Source organism: Lynx rufus, unplaced genomic scaffold (genome assembly GCF_022079265.1).
Source record: "Lynx rufus isolate CCGP_SWC_20201006 ecotype Redwood Valley unplaced genomic scaffold, mLynRuf1.p SCAF_13, whole genome shotgun sequence".
NCBI lineage: Eukaryota > Metazoa > Chordata > Mammalia > Carnivora > Felidae > Lynx > Lynx rufus.
The window spans coordinates 31,049,538-31,073,092 of NW_025814827.1; the positions used below are offsets into that span (position 1 = coordinate 31,049,538).

The following is a 23,555-nucleotide window of genomic DNA, read 5'->3' on the forward strand; positions in this document are numbered from 1 at the left end:
TAATAAAAGAAAATCAGGCTGAAGTAGTTTTTGAACTTCAAGCACAGCTGATCCTTGAACAAGGGGTTAAGAGCACCAACCCACCATGCAGTTGAAAATCCCATGTATAACATGTGATGACCCAAAAACTTAACTACTAATAGCCTACTGTTGACCAAGATCCTCAATAATAACACAGTGAACTAACATATTTTATAGGTTATGCATATTATATGCTGTACTTTTACAATACAGTAAGCTAGAGAAAAGAAATGTTAATAAAATCATAAGGAAAAGAAAATACATTCATAGTACTACACTTTTTTTCAATCCCACAAGTTTATGTCATCTGTTTATAAAATAAATCATCTGTCAGTACCTGTCAATATTATCTTATATGATACAAAACACTATAGATATTATATACATATTACTAACATGACATCAAAAATAAAAACATAATATGAAAATGAAATTCATATTTACTTACAGGTACAACAATTCATGCATTGATAATGAAGTGGCAATATGGTTGCTTTATGGTAGCCTAGTGTAATCAATACAGTTGCTTCACAGTAGCCTAGCCTATACACTAATGGATTAATCCCTATAAAATTTTTATGAGATCCAGTATTACAGTTATATTCACAATGCAATATTGGAAATAGTTAAATTTTTTTAAAAATATCATTTACCTGTTTTAATAAGCTGATATGCAGTTGCTCCAATTACAAGAGAAAAAGGTATACTGTATGGTAATGTAACTCTTTGAAAGCAAAAGTATAAAGAAGCTAACAAATTATTAATTTTATATTAAATAGTACTCACCTTATGCCTATGTAAGGATAGGCTATCAACTTCCATACAAGTCTTGCACATGATGTTCTACACAATGACTACTTAGGCAATGATGATGATAATGACACAAAAATGCTCATATATTTCTTGCTGTACAGTTCAAAGATTTTCACACAAAGAGACATGTATGTATACAACAGATAAGTTTATTAATTGTACAGTAGGATAATTATTTACTAAGTAGAAGTGGACCATCATAAAGGTCTTCATCTCATCATCTTCACGTTAAATACGCTAAGGAGGAAGAGGAGGGGCTCAGGGGTGATAGCAATAGAAGAGGTGGACGAGGTAGTAGAGGTAGAAGGGGAGGCAGGAGAGGCAACACACTGAGTGTAACTTTATGGAATATATCATAACTTCTGTCTGGCTTGTTTTTTCATTTCTCTAAAAAGGTTTCTATATTGTACCAATATTTCTTCCAACATTTGCTTTAGTTACAGTACCCGTACCATAGAAGGGTCCACATCATAAAAGAAGTCAAAAGCAGTCTTGAACAATTAGAATGCTTCTGCCAGATTGTCTAATGTCAATTTATTTTCTAGCACTGCTTCAATCATCTGGCACTGGTTCAGAAGCATTCCTCTCCATCAAGCACTCTTCTATTAATTCCTCTCATGGGGCATCTATTAGCTGTTGAATTCCTCCAAGATCCACATCCTGAAACCTTTCACACTAACCATTTTTGCCATAACCACAATCTCTGTCATCATTTCCTTGACTGTCTCTGTCATAAATCCTGTGAAGTCATGTACAACATCTGGACACAGTTTTCTCCAGCAGAAATTTATTCTTTCAGGCTTGACTGTTTTCATGGCTTTTTCTGTCACAATAGTGGCATCTTCAATGGTGTTATCATTCTTGATTTTCAGATGTTTTTTCTGCTGGGGTTCTCTTGGTGGTGTGGACAATCTTTTCTATAGAGTACCATGTGTAATGAGCCTTCAAAGTCCTTAATGACCCCCTGATCTAGAGGCTGAATTAGAGACAGTGTTTGGGGGCAACATTTTGATGCCTTGGGTTCTGGGTAGCCAGGGACATTGCCCAACATCGAAAGAACTTTAAAAGGCAGTACCTTACTGGCAAGGTACTTCCTGACCTCAGGGACAAAGCATCGGTGATCCAGAAATGGGCTCTTGTTTCCAGGACCTCCTGTTGTACAGCCAAAAAACTGGCTGCTGGTATTTATCTTTTCCCCTTGAGGGTGGGGATTAGCAGCTTTATAGAGAACAGCAGTCCTGATCACAATGTATTTTGCACAGTAGAGTTAGCCTATTCCTTTGTGCCTTAAATCTGGTGCTCATTTCTCTTTCTTACTAATAAATGTCCTTTGTGGCTTTTTTTTTTTTTTTCCAGAATGCACTTTCCTCTGCATTAGAAACCAGTTCAGGCAGATATTCTTTCTCAGTATTTTTCTTAATGGTGTCTGGGAACTTGTCTTCAGTCTTGGATCAGCGGAAGCTACTTCTCCTGTTATTCTAACATTTTTAAAGCCAAACTTCTTTCTAAAATTATCAAACCATCCTTTGCTGGCATTAAATTCTCCAGATTTCTTTCACCTTCCATTTACTTTGCCATATGATGACTTCAATTTTCCTCGAGTCATATCAGTCTACAGGTATGCATTTCTTAGAGCAATCCTACACCCACATAAAAGCTGCATCTTCAGATAAAAAGGTATTTTGCAAAAAGTACAAGGTTTTCACACTTGCTGGAATAGCTGCAGTAACAGCTTTACAATTTTTTTCTTTTTCTTTCTTTTTTTTTTTAACAACAGTCCTTATGCTAGATTCATTTATCTTGAAATGCTGGGCAACTGCAGCTGCAGACCTCAATCTATAGTATTTATCAAGCAATTCAACTTTTTCCTGTACTCTCCTGAATATTCCCCGATTCTTGGGAGCACTTTCCAGAATCACTAGTGGTGCTTTGTAGGAGTCCTATGATGTTTTTCAAGGTGTACAGTATTGCACTAAACACAGTGAAAAATATGCAAGAACCCCAAGAGATCACTTTTTACTATGATACACAATTTACTAGAAAGATAAAATGTTCACATGGAGATGATTAGCATTTTAACTAGATACTTGCTATAATTAAACTCACAATAGCAATAGGATAGCTAGGAAATCATTATTAGAGTAGTACAGTAGTACAGCAGTTAATTTTCCGCAGTTACTATTTAATACCACATCTTTATGTTTGTTTACATTTCTCTCGACTGTGAATGGCACCACATAATGGTCTGTAAGTGTTGAAGTTTTAATAAATTTTAAATTCTTATACTACATTTGTGTATATTTTATAGTAGTAAGTGATAAAATAGACTGGTATCTACATATATGTTATACATTCATGACATACCTTTTTCTTTATCTTTTCAATATTTCTAAGCTATGTGGTTCATCTGAAAGTTTTTTCAAGTTATCGCAAATCTCCAAAAAAATTTCAATATATTTGCTGAAAAAAAATCCATGTGTAAGTGGACCCACACAGTTCAAATTGTGTTAAGGGTCAAATGTATTCCTTTACAGGTGCTATTTCCTAAAAAGGACAAAGTAGAGGCATTTGGGTGGCTCAGTCAGTTAAGCGTCTTTTTTAATTTTTTAAATATTTATTTAGAGAGATCACAAGTGGGGGAGGGGCAGAGAGAAGGAGAGACAGAATCCCAAGCAGCCTCCACAGCATCAGCACAGAGCCCAATGCAGGGCTTGAACTCACCAACAGTGAGATCATGACCTGGGCTGAGATCAAGAGTCAGACATTCAACCAACTGTGCCACCTAGGCACCCCAGGCATCCAGCTCTTTGATTTTGACTCAAGTCATGAGATTAAGCCCCATGTGGGTCTCCATGCTGGGTGTGGAGCCCACTTGAGATTCTCTCTTTCCCCGCTCTCTAGCCCTCACTTTCTTTCTTTTTTTTTTTTTTTAAAGAGGTGGGGGAGTATAAAACATGAAGCAGGAGTAGTCATTATGCTTTCTTATTTTTTCAACTATGTCTCAATTTTAGATATTTTCTATTGATTGAGAGCATTATTTTCATCCCTTCTCCAATCTCCCCTGTCTCCATGTCTATATTATATACTATTATTTTTATTTTGTCCAGGTTGATAACATTTATATCCAGTTCTATAAACATAATTTGTATAGATGTTTAAGATTAGTTCTGCATTTAAATGGATTCAATGCTCATCACCAATTCTTTTGTGAAACTTCTCTGTTCCTGAATTTTTAATCCTGATTTACTCTTAATTGGCTAAGACTTACTGTGAAGTGGTTTTTTTTCCAGATGAACTCCCAGGTCTTGAATTTCTTGAGTTTTTTCACATGTGAGAATACCTACCAGCTGCCTTTAATTAGAACAATTATCTTGGGCTGCCAAGTATTCCAGGCCACACTTCCTTCCCTCAGAACCTTGTAGACATTACATGAAATGTTGCTGTAGAAAACAGAAAAGCTAGACTTCTCCCCTTGAATGTAATTTTTCTGCCTAAAGAATTCTTTACCCTCTATGTTCCAAATTTTCCTAAAACATGGTATAACATTCAATCTGCCAACTCAATTCTCTTTTCAGAAGAATTCTCTTTGGGGGCGCCTGGGTGGCTCAGTTGGTTCAGCATCCGACTTCCGCTCGGGTCACGATCTCACAGCTTGTGGGTTCGAGCCCTGCATGGGGCTCTGTGGTGACAGCTCAGAGCCTGGAGCCTGCTTCAGATTCTGTGCCTCCCTCTCTCTCTGCCCCAACCCACTCACTTTCTATCTCTGTCTCTCTCAAAAATAATAAACATTTAAAAAAATTTAAAAAAGAAGAATTCTCTTTGAATATATTTGCTGTTTCACTGTTGGGTCATCTTTGACGGTCTTCCCTTACCACTGGCTTGTCTGTGATTACCTCAAGTCTTTAATGTCTACAATTTTCAATGATGTCTATTCTGTTCCTTGCTTTTGTCTAATTTATTAGTTTCACTGATCTTCAGTTTGTTTCCTTAGTTCTGCAATATCCTTTTCCATCTCATTCTGCTGTTTTATCATCTTATCTTTAAGTATTATTTTACCAAATAATATTGTTATTAACTTGCTCCATAGCAGCATGTCCAAAAAGAGCTTTCTAATAAGTTAACAAAAATGCTATATGTATGCACTATCAACATAGTATCCACTAGCCATGTATGGCTATTAGGCACTTGAAACAAGCCTAGTGTAACTGAAGAACTGAATTTTCTATTTTAATTGATTTAAATGTAAATAGTCTCTTAGGACCTGTAGCTACTATACAAAACAGTACAGTTCCACAATTTAGAGAAACTGAAGAGAATTTTCTTTCTTGCATTGAGTTATGTTTTTCTTCTAGACCTGTCTTTGCATGCTAGGTTCTTTTGTTGTTTTTGCAGTAGTGTTTGTCTAGTTGTCATATCATTTCTTTTCATTTTCATCATGCTTGAATTGCTCTGTCCATGTTAGATGCTCTGATATAACATATTGACTCTTCCTCCCAGTATCTGATCAGTTCATTTTTTCCTCAGAAAAAGACAGGCTTTTCTGTAGCCAAGAGGAAGACAGAGGTGGATAGTTGGTTTCAGCTGAAAGAATATGCAATATTTGTTGGAATTCCTAGACTGTAATAGACTTTTGTCCATTATTCTATATATGATTTAGGGGCTCCTGGGTGGCTCAGTCAGTTAAGCATCCAACTCTTGGTTTCAGCTCAGCTCATCATCTCCCAGTTCATGGGTTTGAAGCCCCATGTCAGGCTCTGCGTGGACAGCTGCAGAGCCTGCTTGGGATTCTCTGCCTCCCTCTCTCTGCCCCTCCCCTACTGTCTATCTCTCCCTCTAAAAAATGAATAAATAAGTATTAATAAGGGGGTGCCTGGGTGGCTCAGTCGGTTAAGCATCTGACTGTTAGTTTTAGCTCAGGTCATGATCTCATGGTTCATGAGTTTGAGCCCTGCATCAGGCTCTATGCTGGCAGTGCAGAGCCTGCTTTGGATTCTTTCTCTCTCCCTCTCTGTCTGCCCCTCTCTCTCTCTCCCTCTCTCTCTCTCAAATAAATACTTAAAAACAATTTTTTTAACATTTATAAGGATTTATACCACCTACCTGGCAGATTTAAAATTTCCTTCATAGAGAATTAGTCCTACTATTAACAAACTTCCCCTGTTTTCTCCCCTTTCCCCTCAGCAGCCATGTCCCTATTTCTCACTCAAAGGAGGAAAACTCTAAATACCCACTCAATGTGTTCTCTCTAGTTTTGACAACATAGGTGAAAATCATCAGGGTTTGGTCAGTTACCAATATGGATTTTGGCTGTTAAGGCAAGGTAGAAACTAAATCATGCTGTGCCCCACCCCCAGCTGAGCTACAGAATTTCTGTCCTTGATGGCTAGTTTTTGAAGTGCACAGCGTAAGTTATACTTCTTCCTTATTGCTGTAAGATTTTTTTAAAACTGATTTGACTGCTTTTTGCTCATTCTTTGGGAAATTCCAATTGCCCATTTTAATCTGAATATACCAGGTTAAAAGTGCTTTTAGGGGTGCCTGACTGGATCAGTCAACGGAGCACACAACTCTTAGTCTCAGGGTTGTGACTTCGAGCCCCATGCTGAGTATGGAGATTACTTAAAAATAAAATATTAAAAAAAAAAAAGAGTGCTTCGGGGCGCCTGGGTGGCTCAGTCGGTTAAGCGTCCGACTTCGGCTCAGGTCACGATCTCGCGGTCCGTGAGTTCGAGCCCCGCGTCAGGCTCTGGGCTGATGGCTCAGAGCCTGGAGCCTGCTTCCGATTCTGTGTCTTCCTCTCTCTCTGCCCCTCCCCTGTTCATGCTCTGTCTCTCTCTGTCCCAAAAATAAATAAACGTTAAAAAAAATTAAAAAAAAAAAAAAAGAGTGCTTCTAACTACTTTAAACCTAATTGAATACAGGACCAGTTTGTTTTGAGCCTAGAAATGACTATCTGTGTACACTGAATTGGAATAGGAAAATTGGAAGTACAAATACCAATTCAGACCAGTATGGTAATTCTAAAACAGGACATGGGGCCCTGGCCCAACATAATGGCAGTAAGGATGGAAAGGGGCAAAAGCATTAAAGGACTTTATTAGACACAAGGAACGAGTGAGGACCCAGCTTAAAACTCCTCAATGGCTTCCTATTGCTTTTAGGATAAAAACCAAAATTCTTGGGGTGCCTGGGTGGATCAGTCAGTTAAGCATCCGACTCTTAAATTTGGCTCAGGTCATGATCTCATGGTTCATGAGTTCATAGGATCAAGCCCTGTCTGAGGCTCTGTGCTGACAGTGTAGAGCCTGACTGGGATTCTCTCTCTCTCAAAACAAGTAAATAAACTTTAAAAAAATCTTATTCAAAGATAGAGATAGAGATAGAGATAGAGATAGAGATAGAGATAGAGATAGAGATAGAGATAGAGATATATAGATCTGGTCTCTACCCACCTTCACAGCTTCATCCTATTCCACTCATCCCTTGTGTCTATTCCTTTGCTGTCTATGCTCCAGCTACACAAGCAATTTTTCAGGTCTTTAAAAGTATCAGATAGGCCTCCTCCTGCTGCAGGTCCTTGACATGTTGTTCCCTTGTCTGAAATATTCTTTCCCTTTTCTTTACTTGGTCTATTGCTACTTAGCTTTCAAATCTCATCTCAATTCTCAGTTCCTCAGGGAAGGTTTCTTTCCCTGATCCTCCACATTAGGCCAGCCCCCTGTCATTAACACTACTTTCCTTCAGTCCATTAAACACACTATATAATTCATTCCACTTATCAAATATGTAATTACATATTTGGCCATTATTTCATTAATGCTGCATTTGCCACTAAATTCTAAACTGTAAGAGGGCAGAGACAATTTTTGCTCACAAATATCTAATATCTGGGGAATCATTAGAATATTACTCAGCACAAAATAATAAATGTGGAAACAATGAATAAATGGGTGAATGGGTAACTGAATAAACGGTAACAACTTTTGATTCTAGATGCAACTAGGAATCTGAAAGAAAGTTAAGAGGAAAAACAGGGGGTGTCAAGGCAATTCAATGGGGAAAGGATAGTCTTTTCAATAAATGACAACTGGATATTCATATCCAAAGAAGTAAACTTGGGCCCTTACCTCACACCATATATAAAAAATAACTCAAATATCATCTCACGCCAGTCAGAGTGGCTAAAATGAGCAAATCAGGAGACTAGAGATGCTAGAGAGAATGTGGAGAAAAGGGAACCCTTTTGCACTCTTGGGAATGCAAACTGGTGCAACCACTCTGGAAAACAGTGTGGAGGTTCCTCAAAAAATTAAAAATAGATCTACCCTATGACCCAGCAATAGCACTGCTAGGAATTTACCCAAGGGATATAGGAGTGCTGATGCACAGGGGCACTTGTACCCCAATGTTTACAGCAGCACTTTCAACAATAGCCAAATTACAGAAAGAGCCTAAATGTCCATCAACTGATGAATGGATAAAGAAGTTGTGGTTTATATATACAATGGAATACTACTTGGCAATGAGAAAGAATGAAATATGGCCTTTTGTAGCAACGTGGATGGAGCTGGAGAGTGTTATGCTAAGTGAAATAAGTCATACAGACAAAGACAGATACCATATGTTTTCACTCTTATGTGGATCCTGAGAAACTTAACAGAAGACCATGGGGGAGGGGAAGGGGAAAAAAAGAGTTACAGAGAGGGAAGGAGGAAAACCATGAGAGACTCTTAAAAAGTGAGAATAAACTGAGGGTTGATGGGGGGTGGGAGGGAGGGGACAGTGGGTGATGGGCATTGAGGAGGGCACCTGTTGGGATGAGCTGGGTGTTGTATGGAAACCAATTTGACAATAAATTTCATATTAAAAAAAAAAGAACTCAAGATGAATCACCAAACTAAATGTGAAAGCACATACTATAAAATTTTTAGAAAAAAACAGGAAAAACTCTTTAAGGCTTGAAGCTAGAGAAAGATTTCTTAAATATGACACCAAAAGCACAATCCATTTAAAATTTTTCGTAAACTGGATATCATCTTTTGCACTTCAAAAGACAGCATAAAGGAAATGAAGAAAAGCCAAAAACTACCAGAAATATTTGCAAAACACATCTGATAAAGAATTTGTATCTAGAATTTACAAACTCATAATTCAATAAGACAAACAACCTAATAAAACATTAATAAAAGGGACACCTGGGTGGCTCAGTCGGTTAAGTGTCCACTTCAGCTCAGGTCATGATCTCATGGTTCGTGGATTCAAGCCCCAAGTCAGGCTTTGTGCTGACAGCTCAGAGCCTGGAGCTTGCTTTGGATTCTCTCTGTCTCTCTCTGTCTCTCTCTGCGCCTCTCCCCCGCTCACACTCTGTCTCTGTCTCTCTCTCAAAAATAAACATTAAAAAAATTTTTTTAATTGATAAAAGATTTGAATAGCCGTTTTATCAAAGATATCCAAACGGCATGAAAAGAGGCTCAACATTAGTCATTAGTCATATGCATCAAAACCACAATGAGATACCACTTCACACCCACCAGAAAGGCTATAATCAAAATGACATAAAATAATAAACATTGCTGAGCATGGGGGGAAATTGGAACCCTCATATTGCTGGTGGGAATATAAAACGATACAATCATTTGGAAAGAAGTTTGGTAGTTCCTCAAAATGTTAACTAGTTGCCATATGACCCAGAACTCTGTCCCTGGGTATCTACCCAAGAGAAATTAAAACACATTTCCAAACAAAAATGTGTACACAAATGTTTATACTAGCATTATTCAGAATAGCCAAAAAGTGGAAACAACCCAAATGTCTATCAAGTGATAAAATGAATCAACAAAATGTGGTATAGTCAGGGGCGCCTGGGTGGCGCAGTCGGTTAAGCGTCCGACTTCAGCCAGGTCACGATCTCACGGTCCGTGAGTTCGAGCCCCGCGTCAGGCTCTGGGCTGATGGCTCAGAGCCTGGAGCCTGTTTCCGATTCTGTGTCTCCCTCTCTCTCTGCCCCTCGCCCGTTCATGCTCTGTCTCTCTCTGTCCCAAAAATAAATAAATGTTGAAAAAAAAAATTTAAAAAAAAAAAAAAAATGTGGTATAGTCAAACAATGGAGTATTGTTCAACAATTAAAAAAGAATGAAATACTGATACATACCAAAACATAAATGAACCTTGAAAACATTATGCTAAGAGAAAGAAAACATAAAAGACCACATATTGTATGATTCTATTTATATGATATGTCCAAAAAGGTCAAATTTAAGAAGATGTCCCTGGGTATAAGGGTAATTAACTGGGGGATTAAATGTAATTAGCCAATAGGAATCTTCTAGGAATGACAAAAATGTTTTAAGGCTGGAGGGTGAAGTTAAACAACTCACTAAACCTATTAAAAATCACTCGGTTAGGGGCACCTGGGTGGCTCCATTGGTTAAGCATACTTTGGCTCTGGTCATGATCTCACAGTTCGTGGGTTCAAACCCTACAGCAGGCTCTGTGCTGACAGCTCAGAGCCTGGAGCCTGCTTCGGATTCTGTATCTCCCTCTCTCTCTGCTCTTCCCCTGCTTGTGCCCTGTCTCCCACTCTCTAAAAAATATCTATTAAAACAATTTTTTTTAAATCATTAAGTTGTACTTTGAAATATGTGAATTTTGTAATATCTAAATTACACTTTGATAAAGTTAATTTTTTTAAAAAATTAGAGAGTTGGGGCATGAGCACAGGGCAGCAAAAGTACTAGGTTTTAGACTTGCTCAAGCTGTTAATGTGACACAGCCAAAGATGTGGGAAATTTAGAAAGTTGTTAAGGATACCAGACTATACGGGGCACCTGTGTGGCTCAGTCGGTTAAGTGTCTGACTTCAGCTCAGGTCATGATCTCACGGCTTGTAGGTTCAAGCCCCATGATGGGCTCTGTGCTGATAGACCAGAGCCTGGAGCCTGCTTCAGATTCTGTGTCTCCCTCTCTCTCTGCCCCTCCCTCGCTCTCTTTCTCTCTCTCTCAAAAATAAACATTAAAAAAAAAAAAAAGGATACCGGACTATAGAGACATAGTAATACAGATTTTGAAGTCACCAGGAAAGACATGACAAAGGGACTTTTCTACATATCTTCAACTCTGTACAGATTGATCTACCCTGAAAAGATCTTCATTGACTATACTAATTCTCTATTTTTCCTTTTCAAAGTTCATCTACCAATGGTATTTATCCACTGTTTTCATTTCTTCCACTACCCCATTATTTTTTATTCTCTCAAAGTCTGTGTTCCTTACCTCTTTGTTGAAGCTACTCTCTCAACTCACTAATGGTACCCCATTTTCAAAACCAATGGCCTTTTCTCTGCTTTCATTCTTTTTAACTTCTCTACAAGAAGCCCTGTCAAACTCCAATCCTTAAAACTCATCTCTTAGCTTGTACAACCTTATACTATTCTTAGTCCTCTTCCCACTTCTCTTCTATTTCATTTACCAGATACTTTTACCTCCTACCCTCACTCACACCTTATCAAAATAAGGAAGAACCTTTCCTCCCAAAACAAGAGAGAACTTGGTTTTTATTTCTCTCTTCTTCTCACAAAATCTGTTAAGAAACAGGTCTTTGTTCTACTTTCCCAATTAAAAAATAAATTCAGAGAACGTTAACTTGGCTTTTCTCAATTTTGTAACTATCAAAAGCAATTCATGCAGAATTATACATACAATGAGTGGAATTCAGTATCTGTTTGTGACTCATAAAAAAATGAATGGGATCATCCTAAGCATATCCCTGGAAAGATACTTTTTCCCACTTGGAAACTGTATTTTAAACATAAGTATAAAACTAAGAACTTTGTATGATTTTTTCATATATACATTTAAAGTTGTAACAGAGTTTCCTGGCAGTTAATTTATGTCCCAGTAACTAATGATATTCAAACTAAAAATTTTAAAGTTCTAGAAAGCCAACTAAAATTTCCCCAGATTTCTAATGTCTGGAATCACAAAGCACAAAACTATAAATCTCAAGTAACATCTACAAACACATGGCTCTAGGCTATTCTCCTGTAGACTATTTGTTTCAGTCAAACTTTATTGTCTTCAAAAAATTAATAATAACTTACCAAATCCCAAAGTCCAACTTGCCCAGATTTGGCCCCAGCTGCCACCAAAGTTCTAATTTCTGATGGGTGGAGAGCCACAGAGAGTATTGGGCCTTTGGTAACTTTATGAACAGTATCTTCATTAATGACCATGCCATTTAAATTGGCTTTATAGCTGAGAAAACAAATAAATTTTAGAAGTAAAGCCAATCAATAGTGAAAATAACTAAAACATAACTCAAAAAAAAAGAAAAGAAAAAAGACACAGTAAATAAATAGTTAACCTCCTAGTAACCAAGGAAATCAAATTAAAAAATAGGATACTATTCTTCACTTATAAAAGGTAGCAGGCTGCAGTCAAACATATACATTCGTTAATAGTGCTAGTGGCAGAGTAAATTCACATAAAATTTTCAGAAGAAAAAAAAGATTTCAGAAAACAATTCAGCAATGTATGTCCATATTTGACTCAGTAATCTCACTTCTGGAATCTACCCTAAAGAACTAACACACTATCACATTTAAACACAAGCACATATATAACTAAATACACAACTAAACACACAAAACTAAATTGAAAATAATTCCAGGGGCACCTGGGTGGCTCAGTCGGTTAAGCATCCAATTATTGCTTTCAGCTCAGGTCATGATCTCACTATTTATGAGACTGAGCCCTACATCAGGCTCTGCACTGACAGTGCAGAGCCTGCTTGGGATTGTCTCTCTCCGTCTATCTCTATATTTATTAAATAAATTTTAAATAAAAAGAAAAAAAAAGAATTCTAAATATCAGGAGAGGAAGAAGAGGTTAAGTAAATGCCACCTACTAAATAATATGCAATTAATCAATAAATTTAAAGACTTTAATAAATGTAACTATGTTAAAGAAAAAGCAGAATATAAATGTGTATATACATTAGAACATAATAAACTAAAAATGTATGTGTATTCATTCATTTATTAAACAATGAGTGAATACATATTAAGTGCCAGGCACCATTTTGGTTACTGAAACAAAATCCCTGCACTCATGAAGCTTATATCATAATGGTATTACATATGGCAATACCTGAAAGGAAACATACAAAAACAACAGTTGTTAGGTGGAAATATTATGGGTATTTTTTCCACCTCATTTTCAAAACCTCCTGTAATGGTAGTCTGTATAACTTAAAGATTTCAGAAAATATAAAACAAAGACAAGGCATTTCAACTCACTTTTTAATGCTAGATAACTCCTTCTCAGTATTCTTAATACTTGTCTGCAACAATGAAAGAGACCAAAGTACTAAGTTAATATGTATACTGAAATTTCCTTAACAGATAATTCTCAAAGCTATAAGCCCTCCCAAGTGATACCTTGCTCACTTCTGCCCAAGTCTGTAGGAATCCTTTAAACAGGTCGTTGTCATCATCTCGATTTTCAGGAGTCATTTCTAAAGGCCCAGGAGGTAACAAAGGCTGTTTTAAAAAATAAGAAAATCAAGAATAAAATGAGAAATAAAAAGGTTGATTGACTCTTTCTCTGCCCTGGAATGTTTTTCACTACTTTACTTTTGATACCAACAACATAGGTGACACATCAACAGTATTCAAAAATAATGTTCAATGAATGATTGCCAGGTATCCTGTAAGCTAATAATATATATTATCCCATTTAATACTCACAATAATCTAGTGAATGAGATACCACATTTTAAAGAAATTATAATGAAACTTAGAGAAGTTACCTTGTCCAAAGTTACACTGCCAAAAGAGGAGTTGACAGGAATTGGTTCAGAACAGTTCAATTTGTTACTCAGTTATTATTCTATGCCAGTGGGTTTTTTTAAGTTTATTTCTTTATTTTTGAAAGAGAGAGAGAGAGAACGTGCACACTCAAGCGTGCCCGTGAGGGGAGGTCCAGAGAGAGAGAGAGAGAGAGAGAGAGAGAATCCCAAGCAGGCACTGCGCTGTCAGTGCAGAGCCCAATTCAGGGTTCAATCCTACAAACCATGAGATCATGACCTGAACTGAAACCAAGAGTTGGACCCTTAACCAACAGAGCCACCCAGGCACCCTGCCAGTGTTTTTTTTATTTTTTTATTTTTATTTATTTATTTTTTTTAATTTTTTTAACATTTATTTATTTTTGAGACAGAGAGAGAGCATGAACAGGGGAGGGTCAGAGAAAGAGGGAGACACAGAATCTGAAACAGGCTCCAGGCTCTGAGCTGCCAGCACAGAGCCTGACGCGGGGCTCAAACCCACGGACCATGAGATCATGACCTGAGCCGAAGTCGGATGCTTAACCAACTGAGCCACCCAGGCGCCCCTGCCAGTGTTTTTTTAAATCCTAGGTTGTAACCCATGGATGGTGAAATCATTTCAATATGTTAAAACAATGTTTTCACGAACGACAAAAGAATAGAGTCAAAAATACAAAATATACATCACATGCAGCAAGTTTAAGTATCATTTCACAAAAGTTCTGCTTTAGCTGTGTGGAATGAGTTCAATGTAAATACATTTATCATGAGTGAAACTTCAGGAAAATTGGAAAGCTACTCTTCCCAAGTACCTTAATTTGCAATTAGCTCCCAAAGCACCAGTCTAATTAGTGCTATCTTCCAATTTAGAATTAAGCACTTAGATATAAAGTATTAAAAACCATAGGTGTTCTTGAATAAAAAACATAATTATAATCTGATTTAGACAATAAACTTCGTAAATAAAACTCTTTCTACTCACTAAAAGTACAAAGTTATACCACAGAAAAGGGCTATCACTATTATAACATATTATTTATTATTAATAACATTAATACTACCATTTATTGATTACTTACTAAGCCCTTAACACAACAGAAGAAACTTTACAGATACTATTTCACTTAACCCCCTCAACACCCCTTTGAAGTTTCTATACTATTACCACTTTAAATATGGGGAAATGGGCTCAGAAAGGTTAAGTAATTTATCCACAATTCCACTGCAGGTAAGCTTGCAGAAATATAGAATCCAAACTAGTTTTCATGACTTTGAAATCTTAATCATTAAACTATAAACAGCAGTAGTAAATTAATGAAGTACGGGAGCACCTGGTTGGTTAAGTATCTGACTCTTGATTTAGGCTCAGGTCATGATCTCACGGTTCATGAGATCCAGCCCCACATCAGGCTCTGCACAGACAGCTCTGACAGTGAAAGTAGGCTTGGGATTCTCTCTCTCTGCCTCCTTCCCACTCACACTCTCTCTCTCCCTCTCAAAATAAATAAACATTTTTTAAATTAAGTAAAAATTGAACATAAGTTAATGACTTTTTAATCTAGTTTCAAACACTTCAAATTTTTCACTATTTTATTGAGTAACATATTGTCTTTGCACTTTCTTACATTTTCATCTGCTATTAATGTCGGCTGGGTTGGGGTTGCTGGTAATGACACTCCTGAAGGATCTACTTTTAGTAATCTCATTGACCTTCTACATCCAGTCCCATTTTCTCTCTTCTTAGGCATTTTTCTAAGGGAGTGGGGAAAAAACTCAAGTTATAAAACAGTTATATGTACTTACTAATATTAAGGGGGTAACTTTTAGGAATGTATGTCACAGATACACTCACACATTACAAGGATGTATGCACATGACTACAATGACTTTAACTGGGCACTTATGACTTTTCATGCTTTTAAATAAAATCATAGATGTTCATCATGAGGAGGTGAGAGGTGTTAAAATAAATTATAACATACATCTCTAACAGAATAATATGCAACCATAAGAAAATTGAAATAGTTCTTTGCATGATGATATGACATGAACTCTTAAGATGTAAGAAACAAAAACAAGGTCCACTACATGTTGAATATGCTTCAACGTATTTGTTTTTTTAGAAAAAGGTTATGTACACACATACATTTTTACATGCTAAGATTATCTATGGAAGAATATACATGAAACTATTAATAGTGGTTTCTTCTAGGGAGAAGGCCAAAAAACTAAGGTCTAAAATGGAAAAGAGATTTAAATGTTTCATTGCATTTCCGTCCAAACAGTTTACTTTTTAAAATCATATAAATACGCTGCTTTTTTATGCACTATTTTTTCATTTTAAAAAAGTAGTTCAGAACTTCCAGTTTCAAGTTCCACATATCAGGAGCTTGAAAGTCATCATTCTGTCTTTTCAAGTAAAAATCTGAACAGATTAAAAAATCAACAACTCTTCTAGGTTCCTTACAAGGCAAGGACACAGTACAAACTGCTGACCTCAATACTGGAGAGAGAAATACAAGGAGTCATGGCTTACTGGAATAGAAAGTCAAGAACAGAAACCACAATGGGAACCAGTACAAAGGTAGGAAAACCTGAACTGTAATTACCCAATTGATGGGGGCTCAGTGTGGACAAAAACCTGCACATGAGGGGCCCCTGGGTGGCGCAGTCGGTTAAGCGTCCGACTTCAGCCAGGTCACGATCTCGCGGTGCGTGAGTTCGAGCCCCGCGTCGGGCTCTGGGCTGATGGCTCAGAGCCTGGAGCCTGTTTCTGATTCTGTGTCTCCCTCTCTCTCTGCCCCTCCCCCGTTCATGCTCTGTCTCTCTCTGTCCCAAAAATAAATAAACATTGTAAAAAAAAAAAAAAAAAAAAAAAAAAAAACCTGCACATGAGTCTTTATAGAAGCTTTATTCAGAACAGTCAAAACTGGGAAGCAGCCAAGATGTTCTCCACTAATTGAACAAATAAACGACAACACATCCAGACAATGGAATATTATTCAGCACAAAAAAAGAAATGAACTATCAAGCCATGCAAAGACATGGAGGAAAACTAACTGCATAATACTAAGAGAAAGAAGTCAATTTGAAAGGCTACATACTGTATGATCCCAAATACACCACATTCTGTTAAAGGCAAAACTACAGAGACAAAAAGATTCGTAACTGCCACATTTGAGGGTGGTAAGGTGATGAATAAAGAGAACACAGGTAGTAAAAATACTCTATATATTGGGGCACCTGTGTGACTCAGTCAGTTAAGCATCCGACTTTGGCTCAGGTCATGATCTTGCAGTTCGTGAGTTTGAACTTGCATATCTTGCATATCATGATCTTGCTTGGGATTCTCTCTCTCTGCCCCTTCCCCACTTGCATGACTCTCTCCTTCTCTCAGAATGAATGGATAAACTTTAAAAGATATGTGTGTGTGTGTGTGTGTGTGTGTGTGTGTGTATTATAAAGATGGATATGTCATTATACATTTGTACAAACCTATACAATGTACAAAACCATGAGTGAATTGTAAGACAAACAATGGACTTTAGGTAATTATAATGTATCAGTGTAGATTCATCCTTGGTAACAAATGTACCACTCTGCTGAATGATGTTGATAATGGGAGAGTTTATGCATGTGTGGGAACAGAAGAATATATGGGAAATCTTTGTACCTTTCTCTCAATTTTACTGTGAAGCAATTCTTTAAAAATTCAGTCTTAAAAAATACCTTCAAGGGAGACCACCCCCACTATTTTGAGAGATTTACATCCAGGAGCTTGACTAGGTCTTCAGTAAATATGAGAAAAATCTCCTCATGCTTCCCAGAGGGGGAAGGGAAAAAGAACTACTCTGAAATACTCCTGCCCTTAGGAGAACAAGTTAACCAGAGCCTAACCTGCTAGAGTATTATCAGAGTCTACCCTGAGAGAAAGGAAATACCCAACTCCTGCCCACTTTTAGCATCCTCTCCCAACCAAGGTGGGGTGGGGGGAGGAAACAAACTAAAACACTTGTGAAGTTCACTGTTAAGAGATACAGGTGTGCTAAATGACTGAGACCTAATCACAGGACTATAGAATGCTCTCTCCCCTCTCACACATTACTAATGACCAATTTACAAACTTCCTTTTTCCTCATACATCATATCATGTCCAGCTATCAAGAAAAAATCACAAGGCACAATGAAAAACAACATAATTTAAAGAGATAGAGCAAGCTTCAGAACCATATATGGCAGGAATGTTGGAATTATCTGAACAGGAATTTAAAACAACTATGATTGATATACTAAGGGCTCTAACACATTAAAAAAAAAAAAAAACACCATGCAACATAGGCAATGTAAGAAGAGAGATGGAAATCCTAAGAAAGAACCAAAAGAAATGCTAGACACCAAAAACGCTAAAAGAAATGAAGTGTGCCTTTGATGAGCTCATTAGTAGACAAGACATGGCTGAGGAAAGAATCTCTGAGCGTGAGGTATTTCAACAGGAACCTCCAAAACTAAAAAGCAGGGAGAAAAAATAATGAAAAAAAAAACTGAACAGAATATCCAAGGACTATGGGATAATTACAAAAGGTGCAACATACACATAATGGGAATACCAGAAGGATAAGAAATAGAGAAAAACAGATGATATTTGAAAAAATAGTAACCGAGAATTCCCCAAATTAATGTCAGACATCAAGTAACAGATCCAGGAAGCTCAGAGTACAGCAAGCAAGATAAATGCCCCCCAAAAACTACACCTAAGGAATTCATTTCCAAACTATGGAAAATCAAAGAGAAAGAAAAAATCCTGAAAGAAGCCAGAAGGAAAAAAACATCTTACCTATAGCCAAAGATAAGAACTACACCCATACTCCAGTAAACTATGCAATCAAGAGAGTAGAGTAAAATATCTTAAGTGTTGAGAGGAGCACCTGGCTATCTCAGTGGGTAGAGCATACAACTCTTGATCTTGGAGTCATGAGTTCAAGCTTCACATTGAGGGTATAAATACATTGAGCTCAAGCCCCACATTGGGTATAGAGCTTACTTTTAAAAAACTGGGGCACCTGGGTGGCTCACTCGGTTAAGTGTCTGACTCTTGATTTCGGCTCAGGTCATGATCTCATGGTTTGTGAGATTGAGCCCTGCATTGGGCTCTGCACTGACAGCACAGAGCCTACTTTGGGATTGTCTCTCCCTCTCCCTCCCTCCCCCCACTCCTCCTCCCTCTCTCTCTTTCTCAAAATAAATAAATAAATAAATAAATAAATAAATAAATAAATAAATAAATAAATAAATAAACTTTAAAAAAAATTAAGAGAATTTGTTGCCAGTACACATGCCTTACAAAAAAGGTTAAAAAAGTTCTTTATAGGCACCTGGGTGGCTCAGTCAGTTAAGCATCTGACTTCAGCTCAGGTCATGATCTCACTGGTCATGAGTTGAAACCCCACGTCAGGCTCTGTGCTGACAGCTAGGACCCTAGAACCTGTTCAGGTTCCGTCTCCTTCTCTCTCTGCCCCTCCCTCATTTGCACTCTGTCTCTCTCTCTCAAATACAAAACATAAACATTAAAAAAAATTTCTTTAGAGAGAAGAAAAACAGATCTGAAAATCAGATCCACCAAAAGGAGCATCAAAGAATGAATAAGGTAAAAAAAAAATTTTATTTTTCTCATTCTTAATTAGTAACAGCTAGCTCAAAATAACAATAGCAACAATGTATTTAGTTATGTACCCTTATGTATATATCTTGTGTGTTGGTATACCAACATGTATATATACTTATGTATGCTTATACATGTGAAATGAGTGACAGCAATGATACAAGGGACAAGAGGGAAGAATTAGTATTATTTTGTTATTATAAGGTGCTCATACTATACCTCACTCACACCCTGAAGTGATATACTGTTTTTTTTTTTAATTTTTTTTTTAACATTTATTTATTTTTGAGACAGAGAGAGACAGAGCATGAACGGGGGAGGGTCAGAGAGAGAGGGAGACACAGAATCCGAAACAGGCTCCAGGCTCTGAGCAGTCAGCACAGAGCCCGATGTGGGGCTCGAACCCACGGACAGTGAGATCGTGACCTGAGCCAAAGTCGGACGCCCAACCGACTGAGCCACCCAGGCGCCCCAAGAAGTGATATACTGTTAATTGAAAATGGGTGGCTGGGGCAACTGGGTGGCTCACTCAGTTAAGGGTCCAACTCTTGATTTTGGCTCAGGTCATGATCTCACGGTTCACGAGTTCAAGCCCCAAGTCGGGCTATGCACTGTCAGTGTGGATCCTGCTTTTCATTCTCCTCTCCCTCACTCTGTCCCTCCCTCTCCCTCTCTCAGAATAAATAAACTAAAAAAAAAAATTTTTTTAATGGACTTGGGGGGTGCCGGGGTGGCTTAGTCAGTTGAGTGTCTGACTCTTGATTTCAGCTCAGGTCATGATCCCAGGGTTGTGGGATCAAGCACCCCTGTGTTAGGCTCTGTGATAAATGTGGAGCCTGCTTGGGATTTTCTTTCTCTCTCTTCCCCCCCCCCACTTTTGCCCCACTCTCTCTATATATAAAATAAAATAAAAATTTCTAATGGAAGTGAATTAGTTGTAGATTATACTGTAAACTCCAGGGCAATCACTAACAAAAAAAACAGTAAAAAAAATTGTAACTGATACACTAAGAAACAAGAGAAGATGCCATCATGCAAAACGTTCAATTAAAACCATAAAAGGCAGAAAAATAGTGGAGACAAAAATAGGGGGAAAAAAACAAGGGCAATAAGTAGTAAACATTAACAAATATGATAGATATTAATCCAAATATATCAATACTCACTTTGAACATCAAGGTCTAAATGCACCAATTAAAAGAGACTGTCAGAGTGGATCAAACACAATACTCAAACTTATGTTGTCTATAAGAAACCCACTTTAAAGACACATAAATATTAAAAGTAAAGGAATGGAGCAATCCCTATCAAAATAACACCAGCATTCTTCACAGTTAGAACAAACAATTCTAAAATTTGTATGGAACCAGAAAAGAACCCAAATAGCCATGTTGAAAAAGAACCCCAGGAGCACCTGGGTGGCTCAGTCGGTTGAGAGTCCGGCTTTGGCTCAGGTCATGATCTTGCGGTTTGTGAGTTCAAGGCCCACGTCAGGGTCTGTGCTGACAACTAGACCTGGAGCTGCTTCGGATTCTGTGTTTCCCTCTCTCTGCCGCTCCCCCACTCATACCTCTGCCTCTCTCTCTCAAAAATAAATAATAAAACATTCAAAAATTTTTTAATAAAAAAAGAAAAAGAAAACCAAAGCTGGAGGCATCACAATTCCAGACTTCAAGCTGTATTACAAAGCTGTAATCATCAAGACAGTATGGTACTGGCACAAAAACAGACAAATAGATCAATGGAACAGAACAGAAAACTCAGGGGTGCCGGGGTGGCTCAGTTGGTTGGGTGTCCAACTTCGGCTCAGGTCATGATCTCACAGTTTGTGAGTTCGAGTCCCGCACCAGGTTCTGTGCTGACAGCTCAGAGCCTGGAGCCTGCTTCGGATTCTGTGTCTCCCTGTCTCTCTGCCCCTCCCCTACTTGCACTCTGTCTCTCTATCTCTCTCATAGAAAATGAATAAAACATCAGGAAAAAAAAAAAAAAGGAATAAAAAACCCAGAAATGGACAAACGTATGGCCAACTAATCTTTGACAAAGCAGGAAAGAATATCCAATGGAAAAAGACAGTCTCTTCAGCCAATCGTGTTGGGGAAACTGGACAGCGACAGGCAGAAGAATGAACCTGGACCACTTTCTTACACCATACACAAAAATAAACTCAAAATGGATAAAAGACCTAAACGTAAGACAGGAAGCCATCAAAATCCTGGAGGAGAAAACAAACAACAACCTCTTTGGCCTAGGCTGCAACAACTTCTTACTTGACATGTCTCCATAGGCAAGGGAAACAAAAGCAAAAATTAACTATTGGGACCTCATCAAGATAAAAAGCTTCTGCATAGCAAAGGAAACAATCAGCAAAACTAAAAGGCAACTGACAGAATGGGAGAATGATATATCAGATAAAGGGTTAGTATCCAAAATCTATAAAGAACCTATCAAACTCAACACCCAAGAAACAAAAAATCCAGTGAAGAAATGGGCAAAAGACATGAATAGACATGTTTCCAAAGAAGACATCCAGAGGGCTAACAGATACATGAAAAGATGCTCAACATCACTCATCATCAGGGAAATACAAATCAACACCACAATGAGATACCACCTCACACCTGTCAGAATGGCTGAAATTAACAACTCAGGAACAACAGATGTTGACAAGGATGGGGAGAAAGGGGAACCCTTATGCACTGCTGGTGGGAATGCAAACTGGCACAGCCACTCTGGTAAAAAATATGGAGGTTCCTCAAAAAATTAAAAATAGAACTACCCTATGACCCAGCAATCGCACTACTAGGTATTTGTCCAAAGAATACAAAAACGCTGATTCGAAAGGGCACATGCACTCCAATGTTTACACACACAAAATACATACATAGATATGATGGGATATTACTCAGCGATCAAAAAGAATGAAATCTTACCGTCTGCAACAATGTGGATGGAACTAGAGTATATTATGCTAAGCGAAATAAATCAAAGACAGGTATCATATGATTTCACTCATAAGTGGAATTTGAGAAACACAACAGATGAACATAGGGGAAGGGAAGCAAAAATAAGATAAAAACAGATATGGAGACAAACCATAATGGACTCTTAAACGCAGAGAACTGAGGGTTACTGGTGGGGTGTTGGTGGGGGGATAGGCTAAATGGGCAATGGGCATTAAGGAGGGCACTTGATGTGAACACTGGGTGTTATATGTATGTAAGTGATGAATTACTAAATTATATTCCTGAAATTATTACACTATATGTTAACTAACTTAGATTTAAATTTAAAAAATAAAATAAAATAAAAGTTAATGAATGGAGAAAAATATACCATGCTAACACAAATCAAAAGCAGGAGTGGCTACATTAATTTCAGACAGAGCAGACTCCAATTTTTTTTGTTTTATGTTTATTTATTTTTGAGAGAGAGAGTATGCACAGAGGTCAGAGGGAGAGGGAGAAAGAGGATCTGAAGAAGGCTCTGAGCTGTTAGTGCAGAGCCTGATGGAGGGCTCGAACACATGAACCACAAGATCATGACCTAAGCCCAAGTCAGATGCTTAACCATCTGAGCCACCCGGGTACCCCCAGACAGAGAAGACTTCAAAGCAAAGAAAGTTATAAAGGGATAAAGCAAAGAAAGTTATAAAGGGATAAAGAAGGGCATTACATAATGATAAAAGGGTCAAATTCCAAGCTAACAAACATAATGTACCTAATAACAGAGTATCAAACTATGTAACAGAACTGCAAAAAGAAATAGGTAACTTGGGGCACCTGGGTGGCTCAGTCAGTTAATCTTCTGACTCTTGGTTTTGGCTCAGATCATGATCTCACAATTTGTGAGATAAAGCCCTGCTCAGCCTCCATGCTCACAGCATGGAGTCTGCTTGGGATTCTCTCTCACCCTCTCTCTGTGCCCCTCCTTCACTTGCATGTGTGCATGCACACACTCTCTCTCTCTCTTTTTTTCAAAATAAATAAACTTAAAAAAAAAAAAACAAATAGATAATTCTACTATGTTAGCTGTTGGCAACTTCAACACTCCCCTATCAGAAATGGAGAGATCTAGCAGGCAGCCAATCAGCAAGGGCATAGTTGAACTCAACACACCATCCATCACCTAGACATAATCAACATCTATAGACTAGTTCATTCAAAAACAGAATACACATTTTTCTCAAGCTCAGATGGAACATTCACCAAGGTAGACTACATTCTAGACCATAAGACAC

The 23,555-nt window shown here is 37.7% G+C and overlaps 1 protein-coding gene across 2 annotated transcripts in view; it reads right to left on the reverse strand.

Moving 5' to 3' along the window:
* The window catches only part of WDR76 (WD repeat domain 76), a 64,065-nt gene that overhangs the window by 22,992 nt on the left and 17,518 nt on the right, over positions 1-23,555 (reverse strand). For both annotated transcript variants that reach the window (XM_047075174.1, XM_047075175.1), the window contains 4 exons: positions 15,285-15,411; positions 13,271-13,372; positions 13,130-13,173; positions 11,933-12,086 (listed from right to left, as the gene is read on the reverse strand). In XM_047075174.1, the coding sequence (XP_046931130.1) occupies positions 11,933-12,086; positions 13,130-13,173; positions 13,271-13,372; positions 15,285-15,411 (427 nt within the window). The remainder of the gene's footprint in view (positions 1-11,932; positions 12,087-13,129; positions 13,174-13,270; positions 13,373-15,284; positions 15,412-23,555) is intronic.